The sequence below is a fragment of the Vulpes lagopus genome, chromosome 14, assembly GCF_018345385.1.
Source record: "Vulpes lagopus strain Blue_001 chromosome 14, ASM1834538v1, whole genome shotgun sequence".
Lineage (NCBI taxonomy): Eukaryota > Metazoa > Chordata > Mammalia > Carnivora > Canidae > Vulpes > Vulpes lagopus.
In genome coordinates this window covers 26,132,547-26,145,999 of record NC_054837.1, presented here as the reverse complement: position 1 = coordinate 26,145,999, position 13,453 = coordinate 26,132,547, and the positions used below count along the sequence as shown (strand labels likewise).

The window sequence follows — 13,453 nt, the reverse complement described above, 5'->3', positions numbered from 1 at the left end:
GGAGGGTCCCTTCTTCCTTCATGCCAAGCTTCCTGCTCAGGAGGAGTCTCCAGCTGAGTCTGGAGTTTTCCCAGGCACAGTGTATGGCCTGTGGGGAACAGAGGATCTGGGTGACTCATGGGTGGACATTTTTTTAAATTTTAATGATCTTGTATTTATTTCCACATATTAAAAATATATCAGTAGCTCATCAAAGCCATGACTTTGACTAATTTTATTTTCCTTAGGGTAAGGGCCAATATAGGCCTGGGTTGAATTAAATAGCAAAGTTAAAAATATATATATATATATAATAAGGTAATGGCAGAAATCATGAATTTGGGAGTTGACAACTGAGGTTTAGCAACACGGGCCTCATACATTTCTCACATTTTCCAGAAAGACAGAGTAACGAGAACTTGGCTAAGTGGCAAAGCCCAGGAAGACCAGAAAGTTAACATGTATTTGGAGAGCACTCAGGACTGAGGTACAAGCAGTCCAGGAGCACCTTGCTCTCTGGCTCTGCTCCTTGTCACCTGCACCTCCTGGGTCAGGTCATGAGAAACAGCAAAGCCTTTGCTTGGGTGGAGTTGTGCCCCAAATCCCGGGATCCTGCCAGATTTGGGTGGAGGCCAGGCTTTGGCCTCTTTGTGTCCCCATCACACTGCCCCCCTGCCCTGATGCACTTTCAGGAAGCACTGGGATTAAGAGCCCAGTTGGTAGCCGTATCTTTGGTTCTGTACCTCCACCTCTGGGAGGGGAAGAGCAGACACGTGGGGAACTGGTCTGGGAAGGACCAACAGTGCCTGGGACATCAGGGACGCACGTGCAGACAGCTACAGGGGTCAGGATGGCCCCAAGCAAAGTAAGCAGCTATGCTCTTGGCACAGACACTGCATTTGAAACACGTAGGATGTGAATTTTCACAAAAAAAGTTCATTTCCTCCTTGGTTTCACCTGAGACATCCAGCTCTCCTCTGCCTTTATCTCCTTGGCCAGTGTTGTAATAGAAGAGCCAGAAATGCCCCTCCTCCCCAGTACTGCTAAAGAGGGTGACAGCCCAAGTGTGATGATACTGGAGCAACTGGCAGGAGGCCATGTGTCTGGAAGGCAGCTGGGAGTAGTGGGGACTGGGGCAACCTGCAGTGCCTGCCATCTAAAAGGGGCTGGCTGCTGCTTGGCTCTAGAAGACTAGCGGACCCCAGGATATCTGGATGTGATTTTTCCAGAAAAAGCAGAAAGCTGCATTTCTCTAGGACAGTCCCTGATTTTTTTAAATGCCAGTAATGAATATGTATGTATGTGTATATATATATATATATATATATATATATATATATATATATATATATATATACATATATAGTTCAACTACCTGGGGACCAAATAAAGCTAATGTAAGGCTGCTGGTTTATGATGCAGAGGCTCTTTCACACTGCTGGATAAGGGAGAAGTTGGGGGCAAATGGATAATCCTAGAGCAGGGGTTGAAGGCAGCCTGAAACCCCCGTCCTCCTGGAGTTCTCCACCTGCACCTCCCACAATCTCTGCAGGCAGCTGTGACCACACCCACCACCCTGGTGGCTGCTGTGTCCACCACAGCCATGACACTGCAGTCTGAGGTCAGGAAGGCTGCTGCAGTTCAGGGTCCAGCTTCCCGCTGAGGCTTAAAGAAGGAATGGCTCTGTGCTGAGGGCCTGGCCTGCATGCTTTCCCCAGGGGAAGGGCATCTACACGTGTGGACAAACACACAGGGCCAACAGCCCTGGGCAAAAAGACATTTATTTGTAGAATGTGGTTTAAAAAGACTTTTAACTTTGAAAAATCATTTCAGCCAGGAATGGCAAGGCTCCCCCTCCTTGTGGCCTCATGGCCTGCTCTCTGGGAAGTGGGGAGCACAGAGACACAAACCAGGAATGGGGCCCCCAGGAGCAGACTCATTTCTTGGCCTTGGCCTTCCCCTTGGCCTTCTCCTTCCCCTTCTCCTTGGCCTTCCCCTTGCCCTTCCTCTTGTCCCCCCCTTTGCTCTTGCTCCGCTTCCTCTTCCTGGACCTGAGCATGGAGCGGACCAGGTAGCCCTTCCACAAAGCCTGGATGAGCGTGGCGGCCCGCGTCATGCGCAGCATCTCCTGCTTGGCCTCCATCCTCTTCTTGGCATTGATCTCCCGCTCGGCCCGGATCTGGGCGAACTCCTCCACGAGCACATTGTGCCTCTGCTTCAGCTCCTCCAGCTGGACCTTCTCCTCCTTGTGGATGGTGTCAAGCTCCTCGTACTCATCCTGAGATGAGGGTCAGGGGGTGGGGGTCACCAAGCAGAGAGCACTGCCTGCCACCCTCCCCCTCAGACACCCCCACCTGTCCCAGAGGGGCTTCTGACTCAACAGTGCTGCCCCCACTAAGCCTTTCTGCATCCGAGGCCCGGATGAGAACGGGAAAGGTGATGTGGTCCAACCCCACTTGAGGTGAGACCTGAGTGAAGTCATCTCAGGAAGAAGGAAAGAATCTAGGCTGGTAGGTTAGGCAGGCTGGGTATCAAATCCCAGCTTGGCTGTGCCTTTGGGAGCTTCACCACTGAAGCTTCATTTGTCCTCTGAAACATAGGACAGTTTCAAACCCAGGTAGTGGGTGGGAGCTTTTTGCAGGATTAAATGATGGGGTGGACACAATGTGCTGGATGTGGTACCAGGCACACAGTGAGGACATAAAAATGCAAGCTCTGGGGGGCCTGGGTAGCTCAGCTGGTTAAGCGTCCAACTCTTTTTTTTTTTTTTTAAGATTTTATTTTATTTATGAGAGACACAGAGACAGAGGCAGAGACACAAGCAGGCAGGGGCTAAACTGCTGAGCCACCCAGGGATCCCAAGCATCTGACTGTTGATCTCAGCTCAGGTCGTGATCTCAGGGTCGTGAGATTGAGCCCTGCGTCAGGCTCCGTTCTCAGCAGAGGGTTTGCTTGGGACTCTCTCTTTCCCTCTCTCTGCCCCTCCCCCTGCTCACGCATACTCTTGCTCTCTTTCTCAAATAAATAAATAAATCTTTTTTTTTAAATGCAAACTCCCACCACTGAAGCGGTGTGTCTCACAAAGATACCCAAGTGAGGGGGCGCCTGGGTGGATTAGTGGTTGAGCGTCTGCCTTCAGTTCAGGGCGTGATGGAGTCCCACATCAGGCTCCCTGCATGGAGCCTGCTTCTCCCTCTGCCTCTGTCTCTGCCTCTCTCTCTCTCTGTGTGTGTGTGTGTGTGTCTTTCATGAATAAATAAATAAAATCTTTAAAAAAAAGATACCCAGAGTGGAACTTTCTTAGGTGATTAAGTCCCACGGTTCTTCCTTATGTCCAGCTACTGCCTCCTGGTGCCATTCACACCTATCCCTTCCACTAATACTTGCTGAGCATCTACCAGAAGTGAAGGGCTACCTGAGGGCCCAGGGCTGAGTAGACTTGGTCTCTGCTGATGAGGAACCCACCACCCTCACTGGGACCAGAGAAACAAGAGCACAGCCTTTGCAGTCCCTCTTCCCTAGAGCACTCAGGATCAGAGCAAGACCCCAATTTGCCCTTCTCCTGACTTTGGACCACTCAGAGGCTGATGTCATCTCCAGTGCTTGCCACACCTTCCTGGCCCTGAACTTGGGACCTTGGGCCACCTATGTTATCACAAAGCCTGGGGACGGGGGGAGGGGGCTTGAGGGCACTTCATTTACCAGGCCACTTTTCCCTAAGCACCTCCTTCAGGCCAGGTCCTGTTGCAGGTACAAGCATTTGTGACAATGGTACCTCACTGCATCCACATTGTGGTCCCAGCCTGGTCATTACTGCCTCTATTGATCACATGCAGAGTCAGGCTAGAAAGGTGGAGCCCCTTGCTTCAGGTCATACAGCTGGTGACACTAGGGTAGAAAGATCCTCCAAATGATAATGGGGACCATCTTCTCTGTGCTACCCGAGCACATGGCACATCTCAGGCCCACGGTGGAAAGTTTCTGGGTGACTGAGTGAAGTGCGGGAGGCAAGCTTGTACCTAAGTCAGCCAGGAAGGAGCCCTGGTTTTGAAACTGTAGACAGTTGAGCGCAAAAGGAACAGTGAGTATGGGATGTGGACACTAGATGGAGCCAAGATCGTTAGGCCTAGTGACAAGCACTCAGTAGCTTCCAGCTCTGGCTCCTTCCTTTTCCACTTCTCCCCTGGCTGCCCCAGGCCAGACAAATCTTCAGCCTAAGAAGGGGGCAGGGAAGACCATCTGGGGGGGCCCAGAGCTTGGCATAGAACATGGACCATTCCTAGAGGATCATGGGAAATGCACTTAAGAGACTTTTTGCAGCACAAATACCTGCTTCGCACTCATCTCCATATCATACTTCTGGATCCAGTTCTCGATTTCCGTCTCCACTTTATATTTCTTCTAAAAAAATCCAACAAGTCTGTTTGATGGATCAATGTGAACAATAAATTGCATCGAACTTGCTCTGCATCAGGCTTTCATGCTTTGCCCACTGAATCTACACAACAAGGAAGGTTCTCCTCCATTTCACAGATGAGGAGACTGAGGATCAGATAGATGTGCTGACTCACTTGCCCAAGATCACAGAGCTAATGAGTGTAGAGACTGGAATTGAAGCCAGAGGTCTGAGTCCAGAACATTCTAGGCAGAGGGAGCAGCAAGTGCAAGGGCCCTGACATAGGAACAGGCTTGTGGTGTTTAAGAACAGAAATTGAGCCAGTGTAGCTGGAGTGGAGTGGCTGAGGAGGAGCAAGGTCCCAGGGAGGTCAGAGTGAGAAGCTGTGTCATGGAAGGAAATGTCAGAGGGGGAGGAGTTTAGATTCTAGGGTAAGGGAGAGGGGAAGCGATTGGATGGATTTAGATGTAGGCGAAGGACATAATTTAATTTGTAAAATATCAGCTCCCATACTTACCATGGAATATTGTTCAGCCATAAAAAGGAATGAAGAATTGATAAATGCTATGTGGATGAACCTTGAAAACACAATGCTAGGTGAAAGAAGCCAGATACAAAAGACCACATACTGTGTGATTCCATTTACATGAAGTGTCCATAGGGATGGAAAGCAGATTGGTTGTCTGCCAGGGGCTTGGGGAAGGGGGTTGGGGAGTGATGGCTAATGAGTCTGGTGTTTTATTTGGAGGGATGGAGGTGTTCTGGAACTAGACAGAGATGGGGGCTGTACAATACTAGATGTACTAAATGCTATCCAATTGTTCACTTTACAATGGCTGATTTTATATTATATGAACTTCACCTCAATGAAAAAGAAATAAATAAACCAACTTCCTAATCCTGCAGAGCAAGAACTTTTAACTTGGACACCAGCATCCGGCTGGCTTCAGAGGGCCCGTGCCTCCAAGAATCGTCTACCAGTATATGTAGGTGGATCTGTGCTTTCTTATGGAGGAGAGGTCCATGGCTGCCACCAGGTGCTCAGGAGTCGTGACACTAAACAAGACCTGGGAACAAGTATTAGAGCAGGTGCCCTTTGTGGGGAGAGAGATTTGGGAGCAACCTGGGTACGTGCACTGGGGCTCAGTGGAGATGATGGAGGAGGCAAAAGAAGAGATGACATTTACCGAGCGCTTACTCTGCACTCATTCTTAGGGGGATCTCATTCAATTCTCCTAATGACCGGCAGACCAATCTGATCACTTTTGCTTTAAAGATGGCAAAAACCAAGGCTGGAGGGAATTATGAAATTGCAGGAGCTGTATGAGGTCCTTTGCACAACAAGTGGGTATTATCACAGCTGCTGGGCTCAGAGTAGTTAAGGAATAGCCAGTGTGCCGCAGGATGGGATGGTCTCTCTGCCCCAGTCCCCAGGATCTGTGCACAGCACCCTCCTGCTCCCAGGGGATGCTTGGCTCAATCCTAGGCTTCCCCTGGCCCCAGGCCCTCCTCCTCCAGGGAGCTGTGCCCTGGGGGCCTGGAGTAGCCCTCCCACGCCCTGCCCTCCCACTAGACCTCTCTCTGCCCCTCCCCTGCCCCAGGGCCTCCCCTGTCCCCACACCCTGGCAGCACCTTCCTCAGCGCCTGCTCTGCCTCCTGGTTTTCCATGACCAGGTTGTGGTGCTGGGACCTGAGCATCAGTATCTCCTGCTGCATCTTGGACACCCTGGCCTGCGAGGCCCGGAAGTAGGTCTTCTGCTGCTTCTCCGCCTCCTGTTTGATGCGGAAGAGGCTGTTTTCTGAGAGCTTGAGCACCTGGTGCAGGTGGTTTTTCAGTTCTTGGATCACAAAGTTCTCTTTCTCCACCTGGGTCAGGAAGATGAGAGGCTCCATTACTACCTACCCGATGCCCGGTAATCCCAGGAGTGGCATGGGCTGCAGGCCGCTGAGGATGGAATGAGCAACTTGCCTTATTACCTCGCAGAATCCTGCCCCTAAGGCCCAGGGGAGATGGAGATAGCCTGCTCACTGACAAGGTAATTGATGGCTCAAGGGGGTCGAGTCATCTGTCTGGGGCTGTACAACTGAGCTGGGACTTGAGGCCACAGGTCTGTCTGATAGAGCCCACATTCTCAGTCACCGCCCTCTACTTCCTGGCATAAGTGATAGGCACAGGCAAGCCAGAGTAACGTTGCTGAACGGTCTGGGGCAGTGGCAGTGCCCAGGGCACAGAATGGGACTGCTCGTTGGCAGAGACACGTGGCATGATTCATGAAAGCAGGAGATACACATACTGTGGGGATTGCTGCCCGCTGACGCCTGAGGGCCTGACTTGTCCCCTGCCCTCCGTTGGCTCTAAAACAGGAATCGAGATGGAAGATGGGGCTGTTTTGTCCATAAGCTCCAAAGGTGGGTCACAAGCCCTGGAGTCTCCCTCTGAGCACATCAGTGCTAGAGCTGGCTCATGCCAGCGGCCTGGGGCTGGGGTCAGCTGGCAGTAGGGCCTGGGGGTCTGGGCTCGCTTCCTGCCAAGAGTGAGGGAAGGCGTGCCTTTGGAGCAAGCCTATCCTGTGGGCAAGGCTTCCTGACCTACATGTTGGGTTCTAGAGTGGGCGGTATTATCAGCAGTCAGAGCTTTCCTTGACCTCACAGTGGCCTCATGGGTGTCACCGCCATGTTTTACACTGAGATCTAAGTGACATGAGCAAATCTGCCCACCTGGAAAAATGGGATTTGACCTCAGATTTGTTCAACTGTTTCCACCACCTGAATGGGACCAACAAAGCCATTTGGGGCCCTTCTCCCTGTCCTTCACTGGCACTCTTCTAACCTGTGAGCAGTCTACCCTGACCAAAGACCCAAGAGCCTGTCATCTCTCCACTCAGAAAATAGTTTCCAGGAGTGCCTGAGTGGTTCAGTCAGGGAAATATCTGCGGGAAGTTCAGGTCATGATCTCGGGTCCTGGGATTGAGCCCTGAGTTGGGGCTCCCTATTCAGCAAGGAGTCTGTTCCCTTTCCCTTGGCTCCTTTCACCCACCCATCCCCTGGCTCTGTTCTCAATCTATCTCAAATAAATAAATAAAGAAGAAAGAAAGAAAGAAAGAAAGAAAGAAAGAAAGAAAGAAAGAAAGAAAGAAGAAAGAAAGAAAAGAAAGAGAGGAAGGAAGGAAGGAAGAAAGAAAGAAAGAAAGAAAGAAAGAAAGAAAGAAAGAAAGAAAAAGAAAAGTAGGAAAGAAAGAGGAAGAAAGAAAGAAAGAAAGATAGGAAAGAGAAGAGAGAAAGAAAGAAAGAAAGAAAGAAAGAAAGAAAGAAAGAAAGAAAGAAAGAAAGAAAGAAAGAAAATAGTTTTCATGTCCTTCTTAGCTTAGTGCCAGGCTCACTAGGGGCATGACAGTGGGCCCAAAGAGACAAGGTCCCTGTCCTCTTACGGGGTGCTAGATCCAAATCCAATAATCACAATAACCACATAAATGTTTATCAGTAAACTCTGAGACATGCCTTGAAGGACGAAGTTGGTGAGAACATAAGGAAGGAGGGACTGCCTGAGCCACTGTGCAGGGAGGGTGGGCAGCCCACAGCTTTGGAGGGTCTTGAGCTCTGTGAATCCTGGGGCGATGAAAGCGCAAGTGTCTGTGGCAGCACAGGCTGGTTGCAGCTCGGGATCGGCTCCCCCTGCCCCCGGAAAGGCTGTGGAGCTGAATGCTTCCCTGGGAATGTGGCCCCAGCTATAGACCACCTTTCCCAGCATCACTAGCGCAGCCCCCCCCCCCCCGCCCCGGGTGTGGCTAAGAACTGTAAGGTGGGCTACTTCCAGGTTGCACCCCTAAGAGGCAAGTATTAAGGCCTTCCTCCCCTTTCCTCTACTTGCTGGCTATACCAGCAGTGATATGGTGGGGGTCTTCTGGGTCCACAGTTAGAGTCCTGTGTGGTGGACAGCAGAAAGGCCAGACAGAAAGAGCCTGGACCCGTGACAATTTAGGAGGCAGAGTTGCTACGCTTGCTCCAGCTTTTCCACTAGAAAGAAATACATTTCCACCGTGACTAAGCCACTATTATTTTGGGTCTCTGTGTTCAGCAGCCAAACCTATACTTATACCCACATCACAGGGACTTTGTTAGGCTTTAGTGAGAAAATGTATGTAAAGCACAATACATAGTTACGTGTCCCAAATGTTTGTTAGGTTGGGATCATGTTATCAGTTCCCTTCTTAAAAATTCTTCTAGAGCTTCCACCTGTCCCATCTGCCCCTTGCCCTTATGACAGACATCACATCCTTTGATCAGACCTCAAAGGCACTATGTGATCTGAGGGCAAAGCCTAAAGCATTTACTATCCAGTCCTTCATAGAAAAAGTCTGCCTGTTGCTGGCCTGGAAGGCCCCTGCCTACCTCTCTTGCCTGGTTCACTCCCTTTGACTCTTCATGTGTTGGCTTTGACATCTCGCATGCTTTGGGTCTAAGTTCATTTCTCTTGTAACATTATCTTCTAGCACTCCAAGCTTACCTTGCATTGTATTTCTCAAAACTGTAATTAAATTAGCTCTTTAAGACCTACCTCCCATGGGCAGCCCCCGTGGCTTAGCGGTTTAGCGCCGCCTACAGCCCAGGGCGTGATCCTGGAGACCTGGGATTGAGTCCCACGTCAGGCTCCTTGCATGGAGTCTGCTTCTCCCTCTGCCTGTGTCTCTGCCTCTCTCTCTCTCCTCTCTGTGTATTCTCATGAATAAATAAATAAAATCTTTAAAAAAAATTAAAAAAAAAAAGACCTACCTCCCATGAACTGCATGAGGCAGGGAACATGTGGACTTACACTTAAGACCTGATATGTAGCCAGTGTTCCCGACAATATTTCTAGAGTGAATGAATAACAGCAGGTATTTAAATCACTGAAGGAAATACCCAACTGCCAAAAGGTTTGGCTCCTCTGTGTGGCTCCTTCCACAACCTGACCAATACCATTAAGCGATACCTCTGCATCTCTGTTCTTCATGCTCGCTGCCAATTCATTTTCGAGAGCATCGATGATTTCTTGGTTCCTCCTGTTCCGTCTACTGATATCCTGTATGAACTGATTCTTATCTCTAGCTTCCATGGGACTAGTGAGCAGCTTCTCGAAGAGAAAACCCCGTAGTTCTATCAGGCAATCAATAAAATTTTGGGCTTCTGCGCTTCTGCTCACTGTATGCATCTGCAAGAGCCTTGCTGCCTGTGGGTTATTGAGCAAGAGTCTGAGGATGTCCTTGGTAGATTCTTTGATCTGTTGCATAAGTGGCAGGAGGCTGGATTTCTGCAGTTCTAAGGAGAAGAGGCGGTCTCTATACCACCCTTCCTCCTCTTCCTCCTCCTGCAACTGCCTTTCTTTATCCTGCAGGTAAATGACACTGTCCAGGAGGCTATGGCAGAGGTCCTCGTGCTCCCTCACAGCCTTCAAGATGTCCTGTCCCAGCATCCCCCCCAGAGTCTCGTAATTAGAAGCCACATATGACAGCAGAGTCACCAACTCTACCTTGTGGATGGTCTCATCCAGTACGGACATGATCCTCTTGGTCTCAATGGTGGTGAGTTTGGACTTAGAGGGGACCAAGGGTTTTAGCAGTGAGGCGGGCTTCTTGGATGGCTCTGCCATCAACTCCATTCTTGATGTCAGGGCCCTGGTAGAGAGGGGCCACGGTGAGGACATCTAGAGCAATTTTCTGAGCAGACTGTATGCCCTGGGAGATTGAAACTTCGCTAGATTACACAGGCCTCCAGTTGTTATTGTCTCTGATGACCCTGCAAAGGAAGGAGTGAGTGGTTAGTAGAACCATGCTACAAGGATGTGGCTGGTATGGCCACGGCAGCCACAGACCGTCAACATCATTTGTCCCTGGTGGCCTGCTGCTTTTTACCCAGAACCTCTTCCTGAAAGCAGTTTCTAGCTTTGTGACAGCCTCAGGCCACAAGGGTGGGAGGACCCAGTGGAGAGGTGGGTCTTAGGCAAAGGTGTCAGGCAGGGAACACCATGCTGTTGAAGTGAGTTAACTATACAGGATATGAAGTATCCACTGACATGGATTTGTTCAGCTATGGACAGTAACAAGCATTTAAATAAATGCAACAGATATCATAATGACTTAACATGAATGAAAAAAAGCCAATGCTAGGGGACTGTTAAAAAAAAGTATCTAGGGGCACCTGGGCGGCTCAGTGGTTGAGTATCTGCCTTTGGCTCAGGTAGTGATCCTGGAGCCCTATGATCAAGTCCCACATCGGGCCCCCTGCAGGGGAGCCTGCTTCTCCTTCTACCTATGTCTCTGCCTCTCTGTGTCTCTCATGAATCAATCAATCAATCAATCAATCAATCAATCAATCAATCTTTAAAAAAAAAAGTATCTAAATACAGAAAACTAGTTATACGGGTGATGGAAAGAGTTGAGAGGCTAACCAGGGATGGGGAAGCCAGCCAGAAAATGTCAATGGTAGGAGGCCCCCACAGAAGGAGGTGGTATTGATCCTGGGGACTAAGGGTCACCTGGGGGGAGCTGGAACCATAGTCATTTCCTGTCCAGGAGGAGCTGTAGCCCCCAAGGAGCTGGGGCCGCTGCAGAGAGAAGAAACACTGTGGGTTCTTCTTCCTCCTGCCCACCAGTCCAACACCAGTGCCTCCCATTGGCCAAGTCCAGTTGAGAAACCAGATGACAAGAGAGCATGGGCTCTGCAACCTGCAAGTTGTCAGCAGCCTGAGACAGAGCAGCACAAGGAGGGAGCAGATAATACAGCTGAGAGCAAATGGGACCAGGATCAGCATGGCACAGCTGCACTGGTTTTTAAGTATGGATATAAAAAATCAGGGGAAGATGAACAATGGCGTTGAAACACAATTTTTAAAAAAGATTATTTGTTTATTCATGAGAGACACAGAGAGAGGCAGGGACATAGGCAGAGGAGCCTGATGCAGGACTCAATCCCAGGACCCCAGGATCACGCCCTGAGCCAAAGGCAAATGCTCAACCACTGAGCCACTCAGGTGCCCCCTTGAAACACAATTTTTACTTTTATTTATTTTTTAAAGATTTTATTTATTTATTCATGAGAGACACAGAGAGTAGAGAGAGAGAGAGAGACAGAGACAGAGACAGAGAGGTAGAGACACAGGCAGAGGGAGAAGCAGCCTCCATGCAGGGAGCCTGACGTGGGACTCGATCCCAGGACTCCAGGATCACACCCTGTGCTGAAGGCAGATGCTCAACCCCTGAGCCACCTAGGCTGCCCCTCAAAACACAATTTTTAAAACCCGTTTCACTAAATGCAATGTTGGATCCTGGATTGGAAAATGGACACATAGAAAAACGTAAACTTCAAACCAAGCTGAACCTGTAGTTAACAGCACTGTACTGATGCTAATTTAATTGAATTAACGACTTTCAGAAAAATGTATGGCAGCAATGAGAAATCAGTCATTGATGTTGCCCACATGGCATGATGGCTGAGTACCAACTTTGCAGCAGCCCAGCTTGGGTTCAGACCCTTGCTGGGGGACCCTGGGCTGGTTATCTAATCCCCCTAAACCTGGGCTTCCTCAGCCATGAAACAGGGATCCTAAGATTGAATGGGAAGTTTCTGGAACAGGGCCTGGACATTGTGAGTGCTCAATAACTAATAACTAGCATTATTAGCTCAGGGAAACCAAAATCCCAAGTCTAGGACTGTGCTGACTTCCTAGTCTGAGTGTCTGGGCGTGGCTGGAGACCCAGACGTACCACATGGTCACTTCCTGCACAGGACTGGCTGGGCTTCCCAACATACCGTGTCTAAGAGGGACCCCACCATGTCCCCATACCTCACCCTCCTTCTTTATTCTTCGTCCTGATGATTGGCAATTCTGTCAGCCTAGTTGCTGGAGTTGGAAACCCAAGTGCCCCCCCCCCACCCCAACTTTCATTACCCGCCACATCTGAGGCGGACACTCTGTTCTCTCAGTGTTCTTTCCTAGACAGCTCCCAGTCCTTTCGTTCTTGGCAGCCTCTCTGCCACTGAGTGAGGGCCTTATACTCTCTCATTGGATGATTAAAGAGCTTCTTAACTTGTCTGCTTACATCTGCTCCTGCTCCCTGCAATAAGGATCATCCCTCCAGTCATCTATTTGGGCATTTATTGAGCCCCTGGGGATATTAAAGAGATGCAAGGTATGGTTCCTGTCCTCCCAGAGTTTACAAACTAGTTTGGAATATGAAACATGCACACATGAAGGTTCAACAGCTATAGGAGGAAGGGCAGAAAGCTGTCTTCACAGAATAGGTTGAGGTCATGACCAGCCTTCAGCAGAGTAGGGACTTTGGAGTTGATCTTGTAGGAAATTGGGATCTCTTTAGACATCAGGAAACATGTAACAGGATAAAATCAGATTTTTGAGAAAGATTGGTCATATGGGTGATTTGTAGAGGAAGCGTTGGTGGCAGATAGATAAGTTGGGATATTATAAATCTTCCACCTCAGGGCCTTTGCACATGCTGTTTTTTCTTCTTGTAACACTTTTCTCCTCCTCCTTGCTAAGTTAATTCTTTGTACTCAGAGCTTTGTTCAGGTGTCACTTCCTCAGGGAAGCCATTCCTGGGCTTCCAGACTGGGTCAAAGTCTTTTAGTGGGTTCTTATAAGGTTACATCCCTTTTTTGCAGGCACCATCTCCACCCCAACCTCCTTCCCTCTTGCTTGCCTATATTGTAGGGGCTGGAAATAATGCTCAACTTCTCAACTTCCTTTACAGTTGGGAGTGGCTTTAGACACTGTTAGAGCCAATAAAATTGAGACGTTTTCTAGGGGCTTCTGGGAAACCTTATAGCTTCCCAATACAAAAGAAAGACATCGCTGGCTTCACCTCTGTTCCCTGAACTTGGGCTTTAATGCTGGAGCAGTGGTAGCCACTTTATGAATGAGAAGGAAAAGTTAAGAGAATTGCAGTAATGCTGTCCCTGATGTCATTGAGCCACTGGACCTTCCAGGGGTCCATCATCTCTTACCCAGATGACTGTGATAATCTCTTTACCAGTCATCCCACTTCTGCCCACTTGCCCCACAGTCTCATCTCATCACAGCAGCCA

The 13,453-nt window shown here is 49.3% G+C and overlaps 1 protein-coding gene across 1 annotated transcript; it reads right to left on the bottom strand.

Annotated features, from left to right (window-relative positions):
- Positions 1–1,719: 1,719 nt before the first annotated feature.
- On the bottom strand, positions 1,720–12,184 carry IQCD (IQ motif containing D). Its single transcript, XM_041728529.1, is given in 6 exon segments — positions 1,720–2,257; positions 4,309–4,380; positions 6,008–6,241; positions 9,345–10,014; positions 10,016–10,086; positions 12,161–12,184. Coding segments are annotated over 6 exon segments (1,413 nt in total). The 3' UTR covers positions 1,720–1,915.
- Between the last annotated feature and the right edge of the window lie 1,269 nt (positions 12,185–13,453).